Source organism: Tympanuchus pallidicinctus, unplaced genomic scaffold (assembly GCF_026119805.1).
Source record: "Tympanuchus pallidicinctus isolate F22 unplaced genomic scaffold, pur_lepc_1.0 scaffold2, whole genome shotgun sequence".
NCBI lineage: Eukaryota > Metazoa > Chordata > Aves > Galliformes > Phasianidae > Tympanuchus > Tympanuchus pallidicinctus.
The window spans coordinates 10,973,483-11,000,651 of record NW_026294721.1 but is presented as its reverse complement, the minus strand read 5'-3'; the positions used below and the strand labels follow the sequence as shown (position 1 = coordinate 11,000,651).

Here is a 27,169-nt window from a genome sequence, read left to right as displayed (position 1 = left end):
AGCATTCTATCTATTCTCTTTTTGTTATTATAATCTGCTCTGCCAAACTCTCTTGTTTAATTCATAATTATAACATCTTTATATTCATTGACTATGCAGTGCGCAATAAACTATAGCCAAACCTTGTGAGCAACGTGCAGCTCAAACTTAAACACCACTGGACATCTCCTCTGTGATTCCCAGCAGTGGACCAGCAAGCGAAGGTCACAGTAGGGCTCGTTGGCTGTCAGGGGAGCTTGATGCCAAGCTGTGTAGATATTCATCTAACATTAGCATCTTTTTGCTTGGCAGGCTCCAAAGGCGGTTCAGCTGACAACTCTGAATTTGCCTCTGGGTCTGTCACAAGATCATATAACTGTGGGACTTCTGGGAATGCCTAATGCTTCTTTGATGAAGATCATGCACATCGTAATATATTAGAGCCTTTCTCAGCATCCTTTGAAATCAGCATTTGTGACCTCTCAGAATTATCCAGGTACTATGCTTGGCTTAAGTGGCGTTTAAACCACAGCCAAACTTGAACATCACACTATCAGTCCCTTCAACAAGTTTATGTAATGACCCTAATAACAGAAAAATCACTTTTTTTTTTTTTTTTTTTTAATGTTAACATGGGTTGTTGCTACTGGTAACATCAAAGGCTGCTCCTAGGCTGGCCTCAAAATGAATACAACAACCGTTAAACCATGTACATCAAACCATAGTGGAAAGAATTAATGTTAACCTTTTGTTAGTGGCTTTCACTATGGTCTAAAAGCTCATCCCATAATACTGTTCATGAAAGACTAAAGTCCTTGTGTATATAGGAATGCAGCACAATAAATGTGATGAAAGATGGGATTACTCATGCTTAAAATGAAGGCATGCTAAACCACTCTTGCATATCAGGAACTAGAGGCACTCCTAGCCCTAAAAGACTGAGTTCTAGAGAGTCAGAGTGTGCAAAGAAGAATAAATTTGATAACAAGTTGAAGTGCATCTTATTTCTAGTAATTACTGCAATTATTCTCTTAAAAAAAATCACTTAAAGAACAGAAGATAATGAGTCAATGTACTTCACCTCAATCTGTGCCTGATAAAGAAACTTCAAACACTGTTAACAGCCTCAGGAAACAAACATCCCCGTTTTGCAATATTCCCAAAGGATACCAATTACATAACAAGACTGGATCAGCGTATATTACAAATGCTATGGACAGCATCTAAAAAAGCAACTGAACCGTTTGCTTGTCAAGCAATTTCAGATTCTTTTTCTACTCTGAGAAATGTGACAACATTCAAGTACCTCAGTATATTTCCTAAAACAGTCCTTAAAACTTCTTCCAGTCTAATAACACAATAATGCAAGTAGGAACTCAGCCTGCTTCCACTGCATTCACAGATGGGAACCTCCAAGCTCCAAACCGTGTTTTAAGACTAAGAGCTACCATTCTTTCTGCATCAAATAGTTAAATGCAAAATACAGCTTCTGCTAGCATACAGGTAAAACTCAAAAGTTGAGTAAAAAACAGCCTGAAAAGCCAACCTTAGCAGGTCAGACTTGTGTCTCCCAAACAGAGACAGAGCAGTTTTCTTAGAAGCCTCCCCGGATCAGAGGGCTTCAAAGCATACTGTGACAGCTCACCAATCTGCAGGCACCTTTCCCATGGCCACACAACCTGGGGCTGCATCATTGGAGAGCTGCTAATGTTCAGCCCATACAGATAGTATTTAGACTTCTAAGCCCTCAATAGATGTGCAGGGCTCCCCCCGCCCCCATACCCTTGAAGATGTGCCTTGCAATCATCACTGGTTGTTAAAACAGGCCGCAGTAATTACTGCTGTGCTCTCAAAGCCAAGCGAGTTCTGCGGCACGAGGCCAACCAAAGGCTCAGCTCTATTTTAATCCCACTATAATTATAAACGATAGATGTGCAGTTGAGATGCTACTTTTGAATTTTTGTTTGCATGAGGGTGTATTTATGCCCTGCAGAAGAGCACTGCAGAGAAATATTTGAGCTTGCATTACCTGAACTGGCATCAGTGCCGAGATAACAACGTCAGCTCAGTTCTGAGCCTGCGACAGCACTGCTGGCAGGACACACCACTGCATTCCAAGCTAAATACAAAACATACCTTTTCACCATTCTCCATTAAGCAATGTTGACATATCTATTAAACGCAGAATGAAGAGAAAAGGTGTTGACAGGTTTCTCTGAGGCAAAGCACGCTTATTAGGTGTTCAAAGGACTGTGATAAGGAGAAAGTTGTCACCCAAGCTGGAACCAGGGAATACAGGCTGGAAGATTAGCCAAAGGATGGCTGGGTAGAGAGAAGCACCATGTCCCACAGGCTGGTGTGGACTTGCCACTGCCATCATGCCCTGTGCTGCAGTGAAGAGGGCAGCAGAGAGACCCAGACACGTTACTTGGGCTCATTACAATGGTATTTTTAGTTCACATTTTTATCCCTAAATGATGCCATATTTATAAGAAAAAAAAAAAATCTTTTACCTTGGAAAGCAACTTTGGTTGGAATAACACAAGCAGCTTCTACTTCAGTAGCTTCATACACACTTGCATATTTAGTAGCAAATTCGAGATAGTTTTGCTCCTATGTGTTTTCCACTAACTGGAGGGTCTAGTGCAAAGTAATATCATACAAATGATACTATAAGTACTTTGCAATGGAACCACTAAGAAGTCTGGTAAGTATTTACATGACATTCTCCAAATATAGCTACTGCATGTTATTTTCTTTCCAAGTATGAAAGACTATAAGGAGTACAAGATGTGAAGAAATGGAAATAAATCATTATTAATGTGTTTCAAAGACAGAGAATAAACAAAACAATTTCCTCTGGATTCTGTTAGTTGGAGAGAACAAATCATTCTCCTAAATCTTAAAGCAGAGCCTCATATTCCATGTCAGCTCAACAAATTTGTCTGTTAACTGTTCACACATGGTCTTGATTGTCTTTATCTACAAGTAAGATGTGGACCTTTCACAACAGAGAAGTATCTTTCAAACTTACAACCAATGCATAATGACAAGTCTTGAATGTTCTGAATTAATATTCAGACAAGGGGTTAACCATACGCAGGGGAGGAATGCAAATTTCATCAATAAAATACAATGCAAACCATAGAGTACATGAAATATCCCGAGTTGGAAAGGACCCGCAGGGCTCACTGAGTCCAACTCCAGGCTGCAAACAGGACCACCCAAAGATTAGATCAATACAGTGCAATAACAATAAAATTTAAATGATATTAAATAATAAGAGGATACAAGCTCGTATCAGAAAGGGGACTTTATTTAAGTCCTCCATGCATAAAATAGATGCCTAAAGAAAGTAGTTAAGGTCTTCAAATTCTTTGCAATGGGAAATACAGGGACACTACTTTGGACTAATTGAACCTACCAAAGATGTACAAATTTGGAGAGAAAATCTGGTCCTCAAGATACAACAAGATAACTTGGGATGACCCATCAGCTTCACTAGCACAGGGAAGCAAAAGCAAGCAGAAAATCTTTCTTTTCTAACGCTTTTGCACAGACTTAAGAGCACTCAACCTAAAAAATGTTATGGAAAATCACCTGCCATCAAGAAATTACTAACTCTTTTTTTCCAGAAAAAAACAGACAAATGAAAATTATTATCATAAAGACCCTATTGTGAATGAATGCATTTATTTGTTGCACCTGAAGTTTTTCCTGCTAGTGCAAGTTGAAGAGCCCTTCAAAAGATATCAGAGTATATGTATGTATATTGACAGAGTACAACTGTCCAATTGTAGCTAAGAGCAAACCAATAGCTTCAAAAATTCAGCATCAACCATACAGGCCTACTGTCATCAATATTTTATGATTTATTAGCCAGAAATAATAAAGTAATAAAGGAAAGCAACCAGAAAACTATACATAGCTAAGAGAAACCGCCTTGTACTCATTAGAAACAACGTGCAGTTTGATGACACTTTACAGACTTCAATTACCATACTCTGCAGGAAGGAGCTTTCAAACATCTGTACGATGATTATTTTCCACTGGGATGTCATTTACAGTGCAAAGTATTGAAAATAGGGCCAAAAAATCAATTATAATCTGTCTAAATGAGCACATTCTTGATCTAAGGGATTTGAACTTCTGTGTGGAAATTGGCTTTAAAAGAGAGACAGAAACTCATTTGATTCTGTGTGTGACAACAGCAACAAAAAAAAAGGGTAGAAAAACTTCTCATATCTGATTTGCACAAAATTTAACCTAGGGAGCATTAAAATCATGTTGTTGGTTTTTTATATAATATACAAGAACAGAAGAGTTATATTAGAAGCCAGGCCTAACGAAGCAGTGACTGACCACAAGCTTTCCTTATTGAAGTTTTAATGTTAGTATCCAGAATTACTTTTCATTGACCAGTACTAATAGAATGAGTAAAGATATGCACATACTAGGCAGGAGTACAAAATCAGACATCTTGTTTCTAAATCGTTCTAGACAAGTATTTTCACATTTGCACAGAAAAAAGAAATATTAATATGCAAAAGTAACAGGGACAGAAAAAAAGCATGCAGTAGGCAATGAGAATTCATTTCAGTTGGTCAGTATTTAACGTATTAGCACAGAGGACTAAGGATTTTACCCTGTAAATAAGGGAAACTGGTATAATGTGGAAAATCAAATTGCTAGAGAAAATACAAATGTAAAAAAAAAAAATCAAACAAATTATCATTTTTTAATTTCAAAAAAGAAGGCTTTTATGAATGTCTAGAAGGTTTTCTCATCTACTGATTTTCAGACGACAGGCCTGTTATACAGGATATGCTTGGGAGGTACACAAGAGCAATGCCGAGTTTTTTAAAAGCAAATAGGCAGAATAGTAATGGTCAGCCATGGAAATCAGCCAGCAAACATGCCAGGCATTGAATCAAGATCCCTAATCATGGTAGCAAATACAACAGCATTAGTCAGACTGCTCACTGCCAGTATGACCATGAGTATTTTGCCAAGCCAGTCAGATACACGTTTTCTTCTTGGAACCAAAACTTACTTGCCTTTCTAATGACAGAATAAAGAACTACCAACATACTGTTGTGCTTTTAACTTTATTTTAAAATGCAAGCAAATGTGGACTGCAGAATCTTGCTTGCTGAGTCAAGTGAAAAGCATACTACTTCTATGTTCTAGAGACTGCCTCCTGGTAATTAAGGAGGCACCAACCTAAATGTTGGCTTTGACCTTTACCGCCCTGAGCAAGCTGAAAATCCAGCTGAGAGATCATGCTTTCTGTGCACTTTCCCCCCTTCCTTCTCCCTCCTCGCCTTTCTAGTGATGATTAGAGAGAAACTGACACTTCCCCTCTGACATTCTGCCATGTGGTCAGACAGGACCAGGACGTATTAAAATTCCCATTCAAACTTCACAGCCCATTTCTCCTGTTGGGTACCTGCAGAGAAGACTAAGAGGACATCCCAGAAAAATTATTTTATGAAGCTAGTACTCAGTTTTGAAGCAGGCTACTATCCACATGGCCAATTCTGAAATGACAGTGTGGTTAGGAAATGGAAAGCCGTCCAGAACAAAGGGTGAGACCTCCACCATCTTTGCTTAATCAAAGGTGGAGAATTCTTTCATAATCCCTGGCCTCTTCATTGCTACGAATCATCACAGCTGCCACCGGTGTTCTGGAAAAGGGAACTGAACAATGTATGTACTACCATGTACTCCACAGCATTAAAATAAAAGTCTGAATTTCACATAAAGTTCGACATAACGGGACTAATGCAGGCTGTCTGGAGGTGAATTTCAGCAGCACAGCAGTCTTGCATGCTATTTTGAGCAGTAGCAACTACTTAAATAAGTAGAACCAGCAAGTGGCCACATTCCCTATTGTTGGAAATAGCAAAGCTGGAACACCTCTAACAGGCTACCTAGGGATTACCTCAACTAAATACAGCTTTGTTATCAGGAAGGAAAAGGATTTTTTTCAGCCTGACAGCATCATAAAAACTTTCATTCATGTTGAATGACACATGAGCAGATTGGTGTTTATAATTTTCTGCTGGTTAAAGACCCATTCTTGTTCCCATTGAAGTAAATGAGGCAAAACTGCCATTGATTTCAGTCAGATTACCAGCAGACCTCACACACGCTAACCATCAGCACTTACTAATATGGAATTATCAGCATAAAACATATTGACTACTTGATCTAAATACTTCATTCTCATTCATCAAAACACTTCGTACAAACGAACAAAGACAGAAAACTAAGCCCAGACCAAAGGTCATGCTGAACTTATAAATCGCAGTGACTGCCGACACCCATCACTGCCACAGCATAAAGTGTATCGCACCCGATCCAACCAGGAGACATAAACCAGGCAGAAAGCACACAGCAACCCCCCTCTGTTGCCCAGCACTTCCAATTCTGCATCAGCCAGCAACGTCCTCCGCCCTTCCACAAATAAAACATGAAAAATTCATAAAAATCAATTCACACAACTGGCTGTTTAATTGCAGAATGCCTTTAAAAATAATAGCCAGGATGAACTTGAGACTATAAACAACACAACACTAGCAAAAAGCTCTTAAACTCCATTAGCATTCTTTTTAACTTAAAAGAAATAATTAACGTACTATAAAGAAGGAAGAGAGTGGCAAAAATTCTGAATTTAATTATGTGAATGGTATTCTATATACATTTAATTGCAAAGCAGTAACACAACCACTTTCATTACTCTTTATAGCCTCAGATAGCCATTAGCACAATCCCCAAGGTTTCTTGTGAATAATTAGATTAGGAAAGGGGGACTCTGAAGAAACGCAATAGGACGTAGTACTTATGAAACAGCACAACCTGAATCCAGATGCTGACATGACAACATCATGAAGAGCTAATTTGCACATCTAAATTAATACCATCATGATGATAATATAGAAGAAAGATAGGCATATAAAGTGAGCTACAGAAAATAATGTCAAAAAGAAACGAGGTACTTGTATTACAAAAATACATCTTTTTGACATTTTCACCCAGTTGCAAAGGCGTGAATACTTTAAGTGCCACACTCATGAATATAGCCTTATATAAGCTGACTTACTAGGATTTACTCCACTACTGGGCAACACATGGGCAAGCTGTTTATTAAATAGTTAAATCCATCAAACATGTGCAGCATTCACATAAACAGGTAAATAAATTTCATTACAGTTCATTACACATCTGTTTCCCTTTGATGCACTTAATGTTTTCATATTGTTTGGTGCTTCTTATACATGTATCATCAAAAAAATCAGCTGTGATACATATATTTTTGAAGAGTATCTACTTGGGACACAGAAGATACAAATTAATAAGATTTTAGAAGTATTTTGAACTGAGAGAGATATTCCTGCAGCTCTCACAATTGGCCTGTCTGCATATCTACACATCTGAATAGTTAAGAAATCTCCTCAAATCCATTCAACAGAAACCAATGGTATCTTGATAGAAAAGGAAATTGTCTTCGTCCACTTCCGTGGTTCTCTTTCATGTGAAGTTTAAAACACAAACAAATGCATACAAGGCAGGATCTACCATTTGCTACTCAAAAATATCAACACTGTCCCTTTGCTCTCCGCATTTTGCAGCATGAAACATAAATTTATCCTGTTTTCAGGATCCTCTGCATTTGAGAATACACCTTGTCAAAGAACAGCACATTCATCTAAAGGACTCTCAACCTTAAAATGATTTGAATTCATGTCAAGCTGATCCCTTTAGAATAATGAAACATTACACACAAACTCTGAAGAAATGATAATACTGCTACAAGAGGCACAGCAAAATCAGAAGGATGAGAGTGAACCAGCAAGAGCCTTAATACTGGAGGCAAAACATTGAAGAGGACAAAACCACAACTTGTGCAAATGAAATCATCTGCAATCTTCTCACGGCACAAGAGTCGTCATTACATGAAAAAAAAAAATCATATTTGAAGCTAATGATAACAAGGTTCAATACATTAAGTACTTAACCCAGGAAGAATCAGCAGCACAACACCGACAGAAGGAGGCCAAGAGATTCACGTGAGATGCACGCATTTATGCACTTATCCACCACTGCACTAATTATCACTGGAGTTTTATGAACTGAGACAGTTTCAGAATAGCAAACTTCTCAACTGTGTATTTCTGAAGTCAAGATGAAACATGCTGTTTTTGTACACAGCATTACACATACTACTTCAGCAACATGATTTACATGGGTGATTATTCATTCTAAAAAACATTTCCTTTTAAAAGAAGATTGTAACTTCTTCCCTACTGCATTCTATCATTCTTGGTTTAGTGAGGTTGCTCCAACACTGTTTAAATTGCTAGGAGTTCCTTCCAGGGACTTCAAGGGAAACAAATCATGACCACAGTCTATGAGTAGAATATGTTAGCAAAACCGAAAATCAAATAACCAGCAAGACACATAGGCAGCATGCAGTGAGGAAACACACGTGAGGAATAAGTAGAAGATTTAAAGCAATATGAATGCATTTTCATGAGCTTTCACTACTGCAATCCTCATGCTTCCTGTACTTATCTGCCTTTTTTCTCACCTCTTGCTGTGCTCTGTCTAAGTAGTGAAATTCTGGTGGCATGTTCATTTTAATCACCTATAAGGCACCACACGCTCTTGTGGCACTGATATGAATAAATAACACAAGGCCTTTTATTTTGATAAGACACAGCTAACTCCCTTAGTAGTATGGTATGCTGTACTGATCCAAGCAGAAGACAGCTTCAATCAGTGTAGCCCATTATTCCAAAGGCCAAAAATTCAAATATATATATGTATATGTATTTTTTTAATATAAAGCTCCTATGTGTCACTGTGCAGCTAATAGTCTTCCCAGCATGAGCACACAAGTCTACAGAACACTATGCCTAAACCCCAAGCTGTCACGCTAGATGTTTTCCTCTGCATAGTGTGCAATCTGCAATCTGTTCTCTGTAGCAGCATCAAGACCTGCTTCTGCACTGGGTGCAAATGGATGGTATTTGCATTCCCTCATTCCCTCATCTGCTTTCCTGTAATTCTTCATTACGTGCTCAAAGACTGGGAGTTCTGCTCCAAAACATTCTACTCCTGGAATGATGATTCGATGGTTTTCTCAAGTACTGTTCTGAAGTTCCTTCAGCCTATGTCTGTGTAACATTCTGCACGCCGAAGAGCTGACTTAAATACACACATAATTTCAAACGTTTTATTGCCAACTTTCCTCTGGAATGGCTTTTATATGAAATGTATTGTGTAAAACTAAAACTCACCAAGAATCAGCATCATAGAACCCTTCAGTGACAGAGGCTGCCCATAGAGGTGGTGGATGCCTCAACCTTAGAGACACAAAATGTCAGGTTGGATGGGGCTCTGAGCACCTTGATGGAACCATAGATGTCCCTGGTCATTGCAGGGGAGTCGGAGTTGGAGTAGACAACCTGATGGTCCCTTCCAACTCAAGTGATGCTATGATTACTAAGGTTGGAAAAGGCCACAGTGATCATCTAGTCCAATCCTATCTGCAGTCATTCAAAAATCCAGAAAGCACAGATAGCAACTTAGGGTATCATCTTGACATGAGAAAACATAGGCAGGAGGATTCTGTGAAATGTTTTACTTTTACTTGATTAGATACCAAAAAGAAATACTAGATAAAATGCATAAACCCTAAACTCTCCTGTACTTTCAGACTACTGCTTGAGTCTGCTGGCCACATGGCAGAAGATAACCCTTGGCAGAGCTGGGACACCCCATGGCATGGATCTAAATTTTAAACAAACCTCTTAAAGATATTTAAAGGTATTAATAGAACAGCAGGAGGTTGATTTTATTGCTACTTCTGTTACATTCCAGCTGTATTCACTGGCATCAGTCTAGAAACTTCACAAAGGATTTATGCTGGTTTTTTTTTTAACATAAAGAAATAATTTACAGATGAGCTCTGCAATAAAGGTCATTGTTCATTCCCCCTCACTAGGCCTTTTATTACCCTCATTAATACTGCTTTCTGTCTGCAGACTTGAATCTTCAACTGCTTTCTCATCTTTAACTTCTCCCACCTGAATACACCCATGGGACTTATCTGAAGGGCAATGCTAAGTATGCGCACATAACTTTACAGGATTTTTGTGCATGCATCTGGTCTGATTCTGTGATAACAACTGAATCTTTTACTGTCCTTCTCTGGAAATCAACTAAGCATACATCAAGAGAGATGCAAATTTGCCTCAATTGGCAACAACACTTCAGTCTAAGAGCATTCTTTGGCACTGTAAGCTGTTATTAAAAGAAAGCCTTGGGAATCTATATAGTTGAATTCTTACTGAAGCATTCATGTCTCTGCACGAGGTACTATAGTTGCCCAAATTTCATAGTCATTAAAGAGAGATATATCTAAAATTCTACAATTTCAGGTTATTGTTACATCTTGACTTGATAAAAATGCATGAATTTTACATTAAAAACCAACCAACCAACCAACAAACAAACAAACAATAAAAAAAAAACAAACCTAGCAGAGGGATAAGGATAATTGCCTTGTCTGTTTAAAGCAAAGAAGTGTACAAGAACAATATTTCACAAGACTGCAGCTAGGTCTGGAATTTGAGAAAAAAAGAAATGTGTCAGCTGATGAATCACAAGCCTAATTACATCTGGGATAAGACTTTTTAGAACCCAAAGGAAAAATGATTTGCTGGATGTCAGCATGCTCAGATGCCCACCAGTGAGCAGTACCTCCTCTAACCCAAGGTTTCAGTGAAGACAACATACATGTCAACCACAGTAGAAGAAACACAAACTAATGAAAATGTGTGTAAGCTGTAATTACACTGTCTCAGTGAATGGCACTTGGGGTATTGTGAACAGATTGTACAAGTTAATTCACACAGGGCTTAATGAAGCATTCCCTGTTCTACAAACTTCACCACTTGATTTAATTAACCTTCATACCTATACACGCACTACCCACCAATCATAAGTGTTGGAAAACCCTTAAACTGCAATGCTTTGGAGCTACACTTCACAGAGAAACAAACGCTCGGTTTTATTCACTCTGTTGTCTCAAGAGCAAATTATAAGACTCTTAGATGGCAAATTTGGCCTTATGTCAGCTATACCAAATATAAGATCTAATTTCTTAAAAATAAAAATTAAAAAAAAAATTGCAACAAATCAGAATCAATTTATTCACAAAAATCAAAGTTTCCCTGATGTACCAGAAGAGCGTTAACCATGAAAATAATTTGGGAAACTCTACCAGGATATTAAAACATGAGAGCATGCAGAACAAAATAGACAGCAGTCACATCTCAGTTCTGCAGGCAAAGCTTTGTACAACACAAATGGTGCTCTCCTGCTGACTTCAAAGAGTGAAACAAGCACCAGACACAGCCACTCATATGTCATTTCTTCCTATATGAGTAAAAATTCCTGCTCAGGCTCTCCAGAACTCAAGGGCAGGTATCCAGTGAAAAAGTGAAAAAGCTGCCCTGTCTGTTCTCCTTTGAGTGGGAACAAAGTGAAGCAGGGAAACAGCGAAGCCTCATTTCACCATTTTCTGCTAATGAAGGCAGCAGAAACTGCTGCCCCTGCACCATGAGAGAACAATGGCAGAGGAGCAGACAGAGCTGCTCTCGGCAGGCAGAGCTCTGCTCAATTTACATTGCAGAGCTTTAAAAATTGTGTATACAACAAAACAGAAGTAACATACTTTTTCACCTCCCCTCTTTGATTAAAATTTATGTAATGCATTTAACATTTTACTTCATTGAAAAAAAAACTACCAAGTTGAAATTACTTAATGCACAAATTAGAAAAACATTCAATATTGGCTTAGAGAACTTATGTGGCATTGGAGAAACGTTACTAAATCTTTCACAACAGCGAAGAGTGAGGGAAAAGCTATAGAGATAATTTATGTGAATCTCCAAAGTCATTTCAGTAGCATCTCTCATAAAAAATTAATCTGCAAAAGTTAGCAAGCATGACACAGAGAAGGGGAACCAGCGGACTGGAGAGAAGTTGGCTGAGGGATAAAAGGGAAAGTTTGCCAGCCATGGGAGATGAGGAGTCTATTTGCATTTTAAAATTGAATCGGCATTTTTTGGTCCAGTCCCGAGGACTTGCATTACAAGCAAAGAGAAGCAGAAAGATCTGCTTACACGCCTACACAGCAACATGGATTATTACTTGAAACAGAACAAAATCAAAACCACATACAATACAACACAAAAAAGAATCCATATAAAGCAACTGCATTTATGGTTACATTCTGTCACCCCAGACAAGAGACTTGGAGGAGGGGGCAGGAAACTGTAATAGAGGCTATAAAACAGGATTTTGAATTAAACGAGAATTCAGTCAACCCTGACAACTTAAACAGAAGGTACCAAATCTGTCTTTTTACTTCAGTGGTGCTATGCTATTCAGTTCGCAACAGAATCCCAACCGATGTCAATGTCATTTTGGCAAAAAGGATAATAATAATTCTGTTTATAATATCTCCCTTCAAGGCACCATGTGAGATCACTCAAGCAAATTAAAACACACCATGAAAATATTTAAAGCATTATAAACCTGTATTTACTATTTCTCACTCCCGTCGGAAATTTGCAGTCAATGCAAAGCATTTTGTTTCACACAATTTATTGATGGAACCAAATGAGCACATGTTTTGTGCCACAATATAAAGAGAGGAGTAGCTAATCACACTCGTCGGCCTCCCTGAACTGATGCTAATTGCTCAAGGGCCAGCTTTCATCTTAGATATTCACTCAGCTCTTGGGCCGTGGCAGCCTGGTGGTCACTTAAATCTCAGCGTAACAGATACTAGAAAAAATACTGTGATGCCAGAAAGTGACATACTGCCAAGAGATCAGGGACACAGAGCACAAAGATGACAGTGCCGCTGCTGTGGACTATTATTGGGAGTGTTTGGTAGGAATATGGTTCAAGCGTAGTGCTGTGGAATCGCTTACTGATAGTGTTACAGATCTTATTAAATTATTAAACCTAGATTTCAACCCCTACTTGTTTTGTACAACAATCACAGGTGATACAAACAACAGGTATTTTGTTTTCCTGGCACTCTAAAAATCAGGGTCACTGAGTCCTCCATTTGCTTGTGCACCACAAAAACAGACCTCAGTCTGAAACAGCCAAATCTGTACCATATTCTGTATATGGCTACAGTGTTCAATGGACTGGAGACATTCTTATTCTGGTGTGCAATTTTACAAGACAGTAGAGAGCAAAATAAAGTAATAGACTTAGAAAACCTATTCATAGTGCATATGTCCCAAGGAGACATGGCTAATAACTAATTCATTTCACATCGCACATTTGAATGCAATATGAAAACTTCCCAGTTCCTTATCTGCACAGGAGAAAAGACCCCACTGTGGCTTTCTTTAAAATAATTAAGGATTCTTTACCAAAATATTTTAATCAAACTAAGTGTCTACAGAAGTCTTTTCTTTCCATGCCTCCTATCTGCTTCCTGAAGAGGTCCATGACTATTAAAGTTTAGATAAAATTGTTTCACAACAGCAGTTTGCCAAGCTATTAAATATGGTGCTCATTTTCCTAGATAATACGTTTGTTTATCATGCAGTTTTCTCCAAGCTGGATTAAAATCCAATATATTATTAGTTGTATCAACAGGAAACAGCTAAATAATCCAGTGAGCAACACAACTGTGCTATCTACAGCTGAAGAGGTTTTGATTTAGCTTTCTGTTGTAGAGAAACAGATCAGCTAAGTATTATCCAGTGGACTAGATAGCTGAATACTTTATTACAAATGATTAAGAATTAAACAATTGATAAGAAAGAAAGATAGGGATATATATAGTGCCTAAAAACATCATTTGAGCTTCCCCTGCACTGCAACTGTAGCAACTGCAAAGCAGGAAACAGATGCAATGCTCAGTGCAGTGATAGCCTTCTAACTACTCCACAATTTTTCTTCTTCTGTTCCTCCATACTCTGAGTGTTTTAACAGCTTGACTTCGGTGTGACCACCCCAAGAACTGTATGGTTTCAGCAAATATTGGTGGCAAAGCTGTAGCACAAATTAGTCTGCAGAAGATGCTGCAAGGAGACCCACCTTGTGCTCTATGGAAGCGACCACTGTCAGGGGAATGCACCCTGATGTTCTGGGAAAATAAGGGGCCTTGTGGACAGCAATTACAAATACAACCACTGCAGAGTGCCTATGGCTCAAAGACACAGCAAACAATGACCCACTATTTAACCTGGGACTTGGGTTACTTTACAATTAAAAGGTAAGTTTGTGTTAAAGGGCTTTGTGTTGAAATCGTAATTAATTGCTACAGAAAACAATGTGAATTAACTTCACCACTTCGTAATTCAGTGCCCTTAGGGTCCACAGTTCTACTGAGTAGCATGGCAACATAGTAATTTACTTTAACCACAGCAGAAGCAGCATAAGACATTATTTAAAATTCATGTTAAACATAAAAGCATAACTGGATATAGTGAGCTTACACAGTTATTAATTTACATTAAATGTTCCATTAAAATGCTAGGAAACAGCAGGGAAGAATACATGCACACATCCTGATGACAAAAACTTTACTGCCTTTCTACTTGACAATCTGTACCCAAACTACACTATAGATGAATGCTCATTTTCAAATTTATTGGCCATAAAGTTTAATGAGTAAAAGCTCAATAAGTATGTCCTAAATCCCTAATTAAACTAAAGAGAAAGAATACAGATCTCCTTCAATTACCCTTAAGGGGCTGTAGGCTTTGGTATTTTACCTCCTAGGTAGAATATTAGCATAGCATTAGGAAGCAATAACAAGGGGACAGCTGAACACCCAGTTCCAGAATCAGACCTATTCTAGATTGTAAGAGAAGAAAAAATCTTTTACAGTGAGGGTGGTGAGGCACAGGAACAAGCTGCCGAGAGATGTGGCTGATGCCCCATCCCTGGAGACTTCAGCGTGGGGCTGGATAAGGCCCTGAGCAACCTGATCTAGCTGTGGTGTCCTTGTTCACTGCAAGGGAGTTGGACCAGATGACCCTCAGAGGATCCTTCCAACTCTAAGGATTTTATGATTCTGCAAACTTTATATTTGTATATGTTGATTTTTTCTGGGAAATAGAGAGGAAGCAACGTGAGGTTTGTTCATTTTTACAGTGGAGGAAGACTCCTGATGTTTGCATGTGCTTTGTTTTCACTTTTGCTGTTTGCTTCTTTCATTGTCTTTCCTACCCCTGTTCTTTAGTCTCAATCATTGTATTAATCAGAAAAGACACATGTACAGAAACAAAAAAAAACAGTACATTATCTACTAGGATTATTAAAGCAATGTATCTAAATTATACTAGCAACCTAGCAAGTAACAAGTATAATTATAAGGAGGCTTAAAAATAACTGCTAAATAAAACAGCTGCAGTAGTTTTTCAGAATTTATCTGATCTAGAACATTGCCAGGTATTGTGTTACACACTTACATGCAAACATTCTACACAACTTCTGAAGACAAAAGTCAGCTTAGCTGTTCAGATTCCTAAATATATTAAGCTAAGGGTATAACACCAGCTGTTCAAAGTGACTGCCATTTTTTAGTATTTAAAACTTTGAAGACATTGTGTGCTACCAAGTTATTATATTGACTGTCTAATTATGACTTCTGTCCTTCGACTCAGTGGAAGATTGTTTTTGAAGCTAATATTTAAACTAATCTTCATTAATTGCTGCTGTAAACTAGTTAATGACTTCATTACACAAATAGGTAAGGAGATAAAAACCCAAAACGAAAAGAATATTCTAAAAAGATAACTAATAATGTTGGTTAAAAGCTTTTCTTTGTTTTCTTCAGAATTATTTGTTTTCCCAGGGAAATTCCTGGCTGTGCATTTTTTAACATTTTGTTAAAAAAAAAAAAAGAAAAAAGACAAAAACCATACAACACATAGGTGTGTAAGCCCGTTAGCTATTAAACTTGCACATTTTAATGACTGCAAAACACAGCACTGCATTATCAGTCTAGAGGCATGTGGCAGCACATCAGGTTTTTGGTACCTTTAATTATGCTCTATCAGACAGGTCACACTAGCACCACCTCCGTAACACATGCAAGTGCAAATATCTCTTGAAGACTACGAAGTGATCTCCTCATGAAGTGTATTTATAACCACTGCACTGCAAGGGCACACAGTTACCGATCATCCTGTCTCCCCATGATGTACCAATAGAGGCTCCTGATGTGCCAGTACATCAACTTGTCAGAAGCAGCTACAGCAGCATTAAATAGCAGCACTGTGAGCATGCAGCCAATGGAGTTGCAGTGCTGAGTGTACATAAAAGTTCAGATCAGTATGCTGCTGCTGAGGAAGCACCACTTCAGCTGCTGACCACGTCTGCTGTATTATTAGATGGCAATGCAGTGAGATAAATAGAACCACTACAAAAGCAAATGCCACACAATACCATATTATATACAGTTCTTGGATAGACCAAAAAAGAATAATAACAGGCCTCTTTCCTGCCCATTGTTATGAAGAACTGAAACCTCATTTTGAAACACTTTGCTGTGCCAAATTCATGCTCCAGCTGTTAATTTCAACAGAATTTAAAGCTTTGCCTATTCCTAGTTTGTTGCCTCATTGTCCACTTAGCATCATCTCATCACTTCAACAAACCCATTTGGTCCTTTTGTTAGAGACCTATGGTTATATGGACTGCTCTTCCACAGATCAGACCTACCTTCTGTATTGCATGCTTGACTCTGTTAGCAATTTTTTTAATCTCCATAAGATCTCTTCAGTAGTTGAAAATGGAAAATAACTTTCTGTTATTCACTGCATCACTGTGCCCTAAACTTTCTTTGCTATTTGCTTCTTTATGGCAAGGTCTGTCTTTACTGACTATTGAATAGATTAGCACAACCAGTTCTCTGCAAAACCACCTTTTAGATTTCTTTCACTGAACTATTCAAATCTGCATCCTCTGTTACATTCTTCCAATGATGCTTATCATCAGCCCTTTGTGCTGAGGAACTGGAGCTAAAGTGAGCTTATTACTGTAGTGCTCTCACTCTTAGTATCTAGCTGCAGCATCTGTGTTATTACAAATCTTTTTTAATATAGGAAGACTTCTAAAATAAAGGAAAAGTAGTTGGATCAAGCTCTCAAAAACAGTGACACAAGAGACTGAGTTGCCATGACAGTTTGAAGATTACCTTCAATAAATTTATTCCTTCACTGAATTACTACTGTGCTGAAGTAAAACTCAATTGTAATTGTACACAAAAATACAAAGGCAGCTAACAAAACACATGAGCAAACATCCAACTTTCCCTAATATTTGTGTACCTCTTTACAGTATATGTTTTACATTCCACATTTTCAATGCCCCTGGTATTTTTAAATTCTGTAATTACTAAACCCCTTTCATTCATTAGCAGGATTTAAAAATCTTCAGCCTCTTACCACTATTACAGAACTATAGTACCAGAAATCTCTCAGCTCATGACAGCCCTTTTCTTACTGCAGAGGGAGTCTGGCCCATTCCCTCTTCTCACAGCATGCATTAAGCAGCAGCACCTTAAGCCAAAGCCTATCATTAGCTCTAATTTCCTTCACCAGCTCCCAGATATTCCCCTATGTGGTGTTCACACTGAGAATGAGAAACCTCTCACAAGGTCTTTCCTGTTCAGAAGTTCTTTTGGCAGATTTTTCCCACTGACTGCAAATAGAGGAGTGTAGTAATTTTGATAACCTAAAACCAGCATTAAATAATACCAGAATTTCCTTGAACAAAGAAAATGAATTTACTATACCCAAGTGCTTTGACCTGCCAGTTGCTAAATAGACAGGTACACAATAGACATTGAGACTTATCACGAAACACTAGGGATGGAGAAGGACAGGAAGGATTTGACACTGACCACCACAGGCCAGCTGAATGTCATCAGAGATTGTATCATAACTCAGCAACCTTATCTTCTGGCTCTACTAATAACAGAGAAAAAAATTACCTATTATCTGTATGCCAAAGGTTCAATCTATTGCTATTGATCGAAATGGCAGACATATACTTTCAATTATTTGCTGTATTGTATTAATTAAACAGCAGAATGATGGGAGCTTTTCACTAGCCTCTCAGCAGGAACATGTATTTGAACAGCATTCTATTCAGAAGGATAACCATCTGTAGACCAGCTTTGCAAGCCTGAACCCAGCAGCTTTCATACTTTAGTATTTTCTTTCCCAGACAACAGCAAACAGATTTCATGTAGCAGCTTGAAAGCTGCCGGCAACTAGCAAATCTTCTGTGCGTGACCTGCAATCTTCTCTATTGCAGTCATGCTCCATAGGATCAGACTGGGATTGCTGTAGCATTTCCCTTAGCAAGATCTGAATGTTCACAAGAAGTCAAACATGCCAGCCAATCCAGCTTATGACCATCCACCCCAGATCCAGCTGTTATCCCAAGTGCATTCTGCATTAGAGAGAAACCATTGGAAGATTAGAGAGAAACCATTGGAAGATTTTGTGTCCAGGCCCACGCCAATGTAAGGATAAGGCTCAACATTTGAACGTAGAGGCAGGGAACAGCTGCAGCTCAACATGTAGCATGAAGAACAGAGAAGAAACAGCCAGGAAGCTTCCTCCCCTTCACCTGTAGCCAAAAGCTGACAGCTTTGAAGTTTTCCAATTCAATATCCGATATGATCAAAATTTTAACGGACTCTGTGCAGCTGAATTAATATTCAATCTATGTCATGCTCAGATAAAACAATTTTAAAAGAATCAGTCCTAAGTTTTAGATCTCATGGACTATCCAAGCAGAACAAAATATTTGAGTAGATACCCACAGGAATATCAGAGGAAACAAGTCCTTTCACACATGAAATAACACTTCAAAAAACATCATGAAATCAGTATGATCTGTGATAACAAAATCACCTCCTCTATAGTTTAAAAGAGACAGAGGTAAGAGACAGAAGGCACCCCTAAATAAAACAAAAGCAAAAAGAATTTCTAGACTCAGAATGCAGGCCAGCTGGCCTGAGATTGCTTGCTATTCCCACAGCTATCTGAGATACCAAAGCAGATATAAAAAAACTAATGATTAACTATCATTTAACATAACAGCGATCCATTTTTTCTTTTGATAAGAAGTGTTACCTTACAGTCAAAAGCTATGCTCTGTTAGAACAGTCTCTTTCCCTTTTACAACTGCCAACTAAACAAAGTAAATGCAAATATATGTCAAAAAAAAAAAAAGGAGATGACATTTGGTTTTGTTTTCTCACTTTTTTCTTTTCCACATATAGTAAAACCATATGAAGTTGTCCTGCCAGCAGTCCCACTGCCTACCTGCCTCTGCAGACAAGCTGATAAACCACAGGAGTGGGTAAGTTTACCACCAAGATGCAAACTTGTTCTTGTTAGTAGCTTCCGCAACAATAGGGACAAACCACACTGTTACAACTATCCAAAAAGCAACAGAATTAAGAGTGAAATAAGATCAAAAATGGTGAGTATACATGACTGTACCTTGGTCTATCATTTGGAAGATAAAATTTATCAGTGCAAGCAGTGCAGCTTGTCTACTATATTTAGGGCTAAAACCAGATGGATTCAGTCAAGGAAATCTGAGGATTCTAGATGCCACCAGTCGCCTTGCGCACAAGCTTCCTTATAGCTTTCCCTAAAAAACAAAGAAATTCAAGACAAAAAAAAGGTGAAATTTTTCCTCATCTAAGTTTAATTTTTCAAGCAGGAACAAAACTGTTGACCCCATTAAGCAAGAAAGCACCTTGTTCTCTCAATCTCTTTCAATAACAGAGAAATACCTTCTCAATGGACTCTCCCAAACTTCTGAGAGTGTAAATCAAAAGCTTCGGCCCAGAACTCTCCAACTCTTCTGCTCACTTCCACCTGTGTAATTTGCAGACACTCAAGTGATTTTCCTGTCTCAAACTCTTAATCCTAAGGAGGTAAGAATTATTTCTTGAATTACCAGACAGGTACCATAGTTCACTCCTGATCTAGGTAACTGGAAGCCCTTTGTGCAGCCATTGAAGGGATTCAGCTCAGATTCATCAGTTCCCCCACCATCAAAAACCATTCAACAGGATGCTTATTGAAGCAGAGTTTTAAGAAGAAATCAGCTGATTCACTCAAAATTTTAAATGGACACCAGAGTATCAGTCTATAGCATCTAGAGAACAGGTGCCCCTTCTCTTTCAATGAAAGGTAGGATCTTCTTCATGAAAAACTCAAAAACTGGGAAAAGTAAGGAACAACAAATCACACAAGCATTAAAAATAAAATGCTCTATTTCATAGAAGCAAACTGTATGTCTGTCATCAGAACGTAAGGAGACAGAGTTAAGGAACCCATTTTATTAATACTGAAAACAGAGAAGACCAAGCTATCAACCCCTCATCCCGAGTCAGTACAGCATCAAAAAGAATAACTTTATGGAACCTTGTGCAATATATTTTTCATTTCGATTTGTTTCTTTCAATTTTCTTCCAAAGCCTTTCTTTTCTAGAAGATATACTGAAAGGCAAATAGATGCAAGCTCTGTACAGGGAAAAAAAAAAGTATTACACATGGCAGGATGACTTCAATGCTTATTTACACATGCTTACATTTACATTTGTAGATCTTTGAAATTTAGAAAGATGAGTTGCTGATAATACCTTTTTATGAAGGTATTTGTCATCATGTGAATTTAGTCCAGACAACAGCAATCCATTCAACTTAGTCACTCAGGGGTGTGTCTGCACACATCCTACAGAGGCAAAGCTTAACTTCTGCTTATATTTCTGCTATTAAAAGCAGCACTTTTAATGACCAGTGAATGCAAATCGAGCTCATAGAATTACTGTGGTAAAAATGAAGCAAGTCCTATTGGAATGCAGACTATCATAACTTGATCATAATTTCCAAAAGCAGTGGGGCTATGATAATTAACATGGCAGAGGACTGGTATGTGTGACAACCTGAAAAGAATCATTGCATGCAGTGAATAGCCTGTGAAAGGTAAATAAAGCATCAAATGAAGCAAGCCAAGTCTTTGAGCACCAGATCAACACAGAGAATTGTTTTTGTAACTGAATTTAAATCCACTCCCCAACTCTTCCATTGCCCTTTCCTTAAAAAGACAAGGCTTTTCTAAATGAAATCCCATCCCATACAACTCGCCTTGCAAAAGCTGAGTGGCAAGTAGACAAAGGCAATTACTAATAAACGGCAATTTGTAAGTGAAAGTATGTAAGAACATATCTGCAATTAAGATGAAAAACCAGAAACTACTAAAATTAGTATCTTGCCTATAATTTCTTGCAATAGTATATAAATGCAGTGGTCAATGCAGAAAGTACTTTCAAGACTTTGAACACTCTTGTACACTTTCTGGCTTGAGAATTTCAGATGTTCATTCTTTTTTAATGCAATCAGTGACTGCAGTGATTTGAATAACAAATAAATTCATTCATCTCTACACCATTTTGCCACCACTGGGAGGCCTCACCTAAGCATCTATTGGCAGTATCATTTAAAGCCTCTCCAAGATTCAACTTCATCATTCAGCTACTATTCTTAACCAAACCCCTGATGACTCTCTTCCTATTCAGGGACAGCAGAGGTATCAGAGTTCACTGTCAGCGGGTTTAGAAAACAAAGGCTCTCATAACTCAGGAGAATCTGCTATCCACTGGGCAAAGATATTGTGCCAATATATTGTATAGAGTACATAAAAATAATTCCTAGAATAAATCACTACTTTTTTTTGTAAAGTTATTTACAAATTCAAATATGTGCTTTCACATACCTGTCGTGATAGGTTGTCTAGATTTTTGATGGCCTTTGGTATGTAGCATTCTCCTCTGCAAGCATGGTTTCTAGTGATTTCTAAATTGAAATGAAATTCAATTCGTGGTATAACCACGACTTCAGAATGATGAAGTTTTCCTTAAAAGCAGCAGTATTTTCTGTTTCTCCTACAGATACAATTGTGGACAGAATAGGGAAGAGAACAAACCTACCTACAAGAAAACAAGAGTTTCTTAAAAGCCTGTAAAAAAACTTAGGTATCTGTCCTCCCTTTTTGGATAGTACCTATCAGAACGTTACTTCTATCCAAGTAACTTGTCTTTCTTATGACCTTGGGTGACTGCGCTAACACTCAGCTCCATTATGACATTCAAAGCCATTCTATATTACATTGCAGCATTCCAGAATTTTCTGATTAGCCAAACAGCAGAAGACAAGCAGCAGAATCTATCATAATCCTGAAAATATACTGTTATGACACTATCATTAGCATGTAGTTATACAGTAGGAAATAACACCATAAACAAGGACTGCTATGAGTATTTTCTGAAAACTCATACTCTGCTGTTCTCCCAACCTCTGTAGATTTTCACACCAACAATAGCTGTTCTTTTCATTACAGCTCTGGTCTGTGTGACCGATTTCTTATTCTGGGCTGAAAAGCAAGCCGATTGGCTACATAAAATGCTGAATACCATAGCAACTGACTTGCAACCTTGCTAGCATGCAGGAAGGATTTTGTACTTGAATGAGAGCTACAAGTGAAAACACCAGGCTAAGAGCAGACCTGACGTAACATCAGCGATGCAACAGAACAACACAAGGCATTTAACCTCTCCCTAATCTTTCCCCATTCATACCTTTCAACTGCAAAGAGCAGCAGCACATCTTCAGATTCTCATTAAATACAGCCAACAAGGAAAAATGCATGCTAAGATATTGATTCAACATATAGATCTACACAGTGCAGACTCTCTGCCAAAACAAATAGGATTAAATATTGAAAAATCAAGTCATGGAAACACAGCAATATTAGATGTTGACCTTTAGTTTTAATTAATAATCTTATCACTCAATATTGAAAAAGATTAGAAGTTTCTAAAGAAACATCTCAAAATATATTTAACTCTGCACTGTCCATGTTAATGGCTACTTTTACGAACACATCAAAGTAGACAAATGGCTACCAGTAAAAACAATCATTTAATGACAACACCCTGTAAAATCTGCATCAGTTTTACAAAAAAAATATAGGAAGCAGAATATTGCTCTAGAAAAACAGCAAGAGGCCTTCGACTTCCAGAAAGCAGCACTCTTTTAGGTAGATGAAGCTCACTGTGTTTAGGCTTTATAGGCTGAGAGAAAACCCATCTTCATCATTCTTTGTGCACTGACTGAAAAGGAATTCAAAACCTACTATGAAAGTAATGTATCAAGTGAAGAGGACCAAGTACGAGACCAACTGCACAGCTACCTACAGTGTTTTTAAACCAGAGACATGTGAGTGAAGTACATAACTCTATAGCACCAGATTAAGTTACTTGACTCGACAGGCACCATTGCCAGTGAGCTCCCACTGATTTAAAGAGTGCCATCAGCCACCCACACTCAGAAAAGTCCAAATTCTTGCTTGTATTAAAATGAGGGGAGGGGCCTTTACCTTCCTGAATGTGAAAATACTAACTACCAATGAAAGAAAGAGCGTTAGTGGGATTGTAACCTACTGATTTATATGTCTCTGACAGAAAAAGACAAAAAATTCTTAAGAATCTTTACCCTCAAATTCAGGCAGCCTATCAAGGAGTTTACAATCACAGGAAACACTTTCATCAGACATACGAATTAATTCAGACAGACATACGAATTAACGAAGCATAATTGGGTTTTGGAATTAATTTCATTGTACTGGTAAACAGCTTGACAAGTTCTACTCATGTTGCTGAAATCAGGCACAGTTGTTTTAAGTCAGTGATGTATCAGAACTCAGACATAAAATCAGCCTAGTTGTAAATAAACATTTGTACTCAGGACATACGTAACTCCAGGTATAGCTGCATCTATAGTATGCAGGATGTATGTGTACTTTGTTACATGCCACTGATACATATGTACCCAAATCACAAAGTATGCAGACACCTTAAACAAAGGCCCTTCTCAAAATGTGGAGTTGTTGGCTCATTTTGAAGTCACACTGTCATTTAGTTCACATTCTGTTAAACAGCGCAGTATCCTCCAGCTTGGCAGACCTTTGCCATTTTTCTATCTCAAACAGAAACAGGAAAAGCAAGACAAAGAGAATTCTGTTTCTCTAGATTTTATGAACACAGAAAACGTCCAACGTTTCCCTTACCCATCAGCTAACAGCACCTGAAAGGTAGATCATAACAGAAGGGATAACAGAGGGGATAACCCCCGTAACTCCAACTTTCAGAATGAGATAGTTGAGTTTGTTTTGAAGCAAGGAGTTTTTTTTTACTTGAACTTTTAGCTAGTAATTCACACACAGACAATAGCACTTGTTTTCTGGAACATGCGAAATGGTCCTCTGTGTTTAGTACTACTTGTGCAGACACACTGTCTAAAAAGGCAACATATATATATACTGACATGTAGCTGTAAATATATCCCTTTCACATACAGGATCAAATTTTGTTCTCATACCAATAAGTTTATTAAACTTGAGTTTAAGTGATGATTTATTATTACCATTTCCCAAAAACATAGTAAATTTCCTCTGAAGAGCTTATCTCTTAACTTAGAAACGAAGAGGAAAGACAGGAAAACAGGCCAGAAGTATGTTTATTCATTCTGTGTACACACACACACACACACACACTCGGTCTTGCCTATACAAATTAGAAAACGTAGATCAAGGACAATAAATTCTTCTAACAGCAAAGGTCAGTCTAAAAGAGGGCTGGGATACAATTTTTTTCTTTGACCTCAGCTCTGAAAGAATTTTTCCATGCACAAAATGGCATGAAAGAAATGACAAAGATACAGTACTGCAGCAGAGATTCAGTGAAGGACATAATGATAAGGCCAGGAAATTAGTCCCAAGACAGGATACGAAATGAAAAAGTACCCTAATCACTAATGGTCAGACAATGGCTCCAGTTGCAGCGTTTCAAAAACTCTGGCAGAGGGTATGACAAATGCTCAGAAAGCAGGAGAGGACGCTGCTGTTATCCTTCACCCACATAGCAGAAGGGCATTACTTAAACATAAGTGCTGATACCTTTCTTGTAGTAATAATTATTATGACAAAACAGGTATTTCACAGAACTACTGAGGTTTCTTTAAAAAAAAATGAATTTCATGTGTACATATTTGCATGTTAGGCTGCTTCAAGAGCAGCTGGAGGCAATTCATTAATATGAAGAAAACTCAGAGCTAAGGCAGTATAACTTGCTCCTTCAATAAATAATATTGATGATACAGCTAGGGCTCAAGAAAAGAAATATTAAATATGAAAGGGAGTGTCTCAGTAGAAGCACAGTACAATCTACTAAAAAAAACACCCATCTTCTTACAGTGATCACTGCAAGAAAATACCCAAACTATCATACAGATGCACAGCACACCAACTCCTGTATCTATACGTTATTCTTTCTTTTATTCGGAATGAACCCCATTCCTTCCAACAATATTTAGACTTCTGAGTTCAAAAGTGAGTTGATCTAGGCAGTTGAATGTGCTTCACAAACCACATAAGGGTGTTTGCCCAGAGTCTCACAAGAAGATTTATAAAATGAGGAATTCAAAAAACTGGTGGGAAAAAGCAGTAGCACAAAAGTACGTCATCAGTCTGAAAACTGACAAAATTCCCTAGTGTGATACACAAACATCAGCATGACTGCAGAAGTATGTAATATTAACTCTGCTTTCCCCATTATTAAAGTGATAAATCACAACAGTGAATTTAGCACGTTTGACCAAAGACAGCTGTAGTGTTAGTGGGTATGTATAGAAAGTCAGAGTCGTTTCATGCAGTTTTCCACAGTCCAGTTAAAAAAAAATTAACAAAACAGATGGCGTGTATAAAGGAGTTGCTCAGCAGGTGAGAGACAGAGAAAGAAACAATAGAGAACGGGCTACATGGCTTTCATTTTATTGTAAATTCTTGGGGTTTGCATCATGTTTGGAAAATCTCAGGCTCCAAATAGCAATGCTTTGTACATGCAGCATCCAGATGTGCCACTTCCTCTAGGAGACAGCTGTTTTCAAAATCACTTTTATTCACTGCTTGTAAAGCAACACAGTACAATGGAAGAACTGTACACATCTTTGTTAGATTTGCTATTTGTGGCTTCCGTGGTCCGTTGTCATAAGGGCTGCCCTGCAACCAGCCATCTGGGATGAAAACAGAAGTTATAGGCACCCTTACCTCCAGGTCCATCTTCAGAATCAACCCCATAGATGCTCTCCCCTTCCATGCTGTCTGTACACCCAGCAGAAAACAAGATCTCTCACAGGTGACTTGCTCAGGATCCAGAAGGAAGCTGAATCCACCCACTCTGAAGCCAGCAAGTGATATCTTTCAAATAAAAACATAAAAAACAAAGCCATTGATCCACTTCAGGTATACAAAGGAACAGTCATTTCATTTTTCCTTTAAGCCCCCAATGTTTCAAAACTGAATGTCAGTTCATTCCAAGTCTAATATCTGAGGACTTTATAACAAAACAGAATAAAACCTCTAACCCACACAGAGCACTTGCATCAGCCCAAATTCCAGGACTACACTGAGATGAAAGCCTCAGCACAGATTCATGCTACTTTTCATATGGACTGACATGACTAGAAGTGGGCAAAATGAAGCAATATACTACCTATCTCCAGGACTAGCTCTTCTCTGCCAGCAAAATGAGCTCAAATAACACACAGGTTACAAACAGCATCACAGTATGAAAGTGCAGTCATATGAGCTGGCTTTCTTAAGACTGCACTTTGGGTCTACTTTAAAATTAGATAAAGAAAGCATCTCAGTTTAGTAATGGACTCCATTTGCAGATGAAGGTAAAGAAGAGTGTAAAGACGAGTGTGGACAATGGAACAACAACATCCCTTGGTATGTTTAAGAGAAAGACAAATTAAGGGAACAGTACTCTTTCATCTGAACCGAGCCTAAGTACCTACTTGTTTTTCTATTACTCTGCTCCAGTGTCGCAAGTTTTTACCATCTCCTCCTTTTAAATAAAAATCAATTTCAATTAATTTACTATGAAAATAAAAAGTGCTAATGAGTCAGGAAATATCCACATCAGTGCCTCTGAGCGGAAGAGACAAAAAGCAACTACAACAACATGGAGCTGCTATAGTAGTTG

The 27,169-nt window shown here is 38.0% G+C and overlaps 1 protein-coding gene and 1 long non-coding RNA gene across 12 annotated transcripts in view; one reads left to right on the top strand and one right to left on the bottom strand.

The window, feature by feature from the left end:
- PPP2R2C (protein phosphatase 2 regulatory subunit Bgamma) overlaps positions 1-27,169 on the bottom strand; it is a 169,986-nt gene that overhangs the window by 58,899 nt on the left and 83,918 nt on the right. For 2 of the 9 annotated variants that reach the window (XM_052681818.1, XM_052681817.1), the window contains exon 2: positions 19,554-19,707. The exons of 5 other annotated variants lie outside the window; for them this stretch is intronic. In XM_052681818.1, coding sequence (XP_052537778.1) covers positions 19,554-19,566 — 13 coding nt within the window. In that variant the 5' untranslated portion in view covers positions 19,567-19,707. Of the gene's footprint in view, positions 1-19,553; positions 19,708-26,229; positions 26,380-27,169 lie in introns of all 9 variants that reach the window. 2 more of the 9 variants (XM_052681816.1, XM_052681815.1) reach the window with 1 other exon arrangement.
- Positions 1-27,169, top strand: part of LOC128080033 (uncharacterized) — a 36,605-nt gene that overhangs the window by 81 nt on the left and 9,355 nt on the right. For 2 of the 3 annotated variants that reach the window (XR_008206461.1, XR_008206459.1), the window contains exons 1-2: positions 4-14,299; positions 19,331-19,410. This is a non-coding gene — a long non-coding RNA (uncharacterized LOC128080033). Of the gene's footprint in view, positions 1-3; positions 14,300-19,330; positions 19,411-27,169 lie in introns of those variants that run through there. The other variant, XR_008206460.1, reaches the window with a different exon arrangement.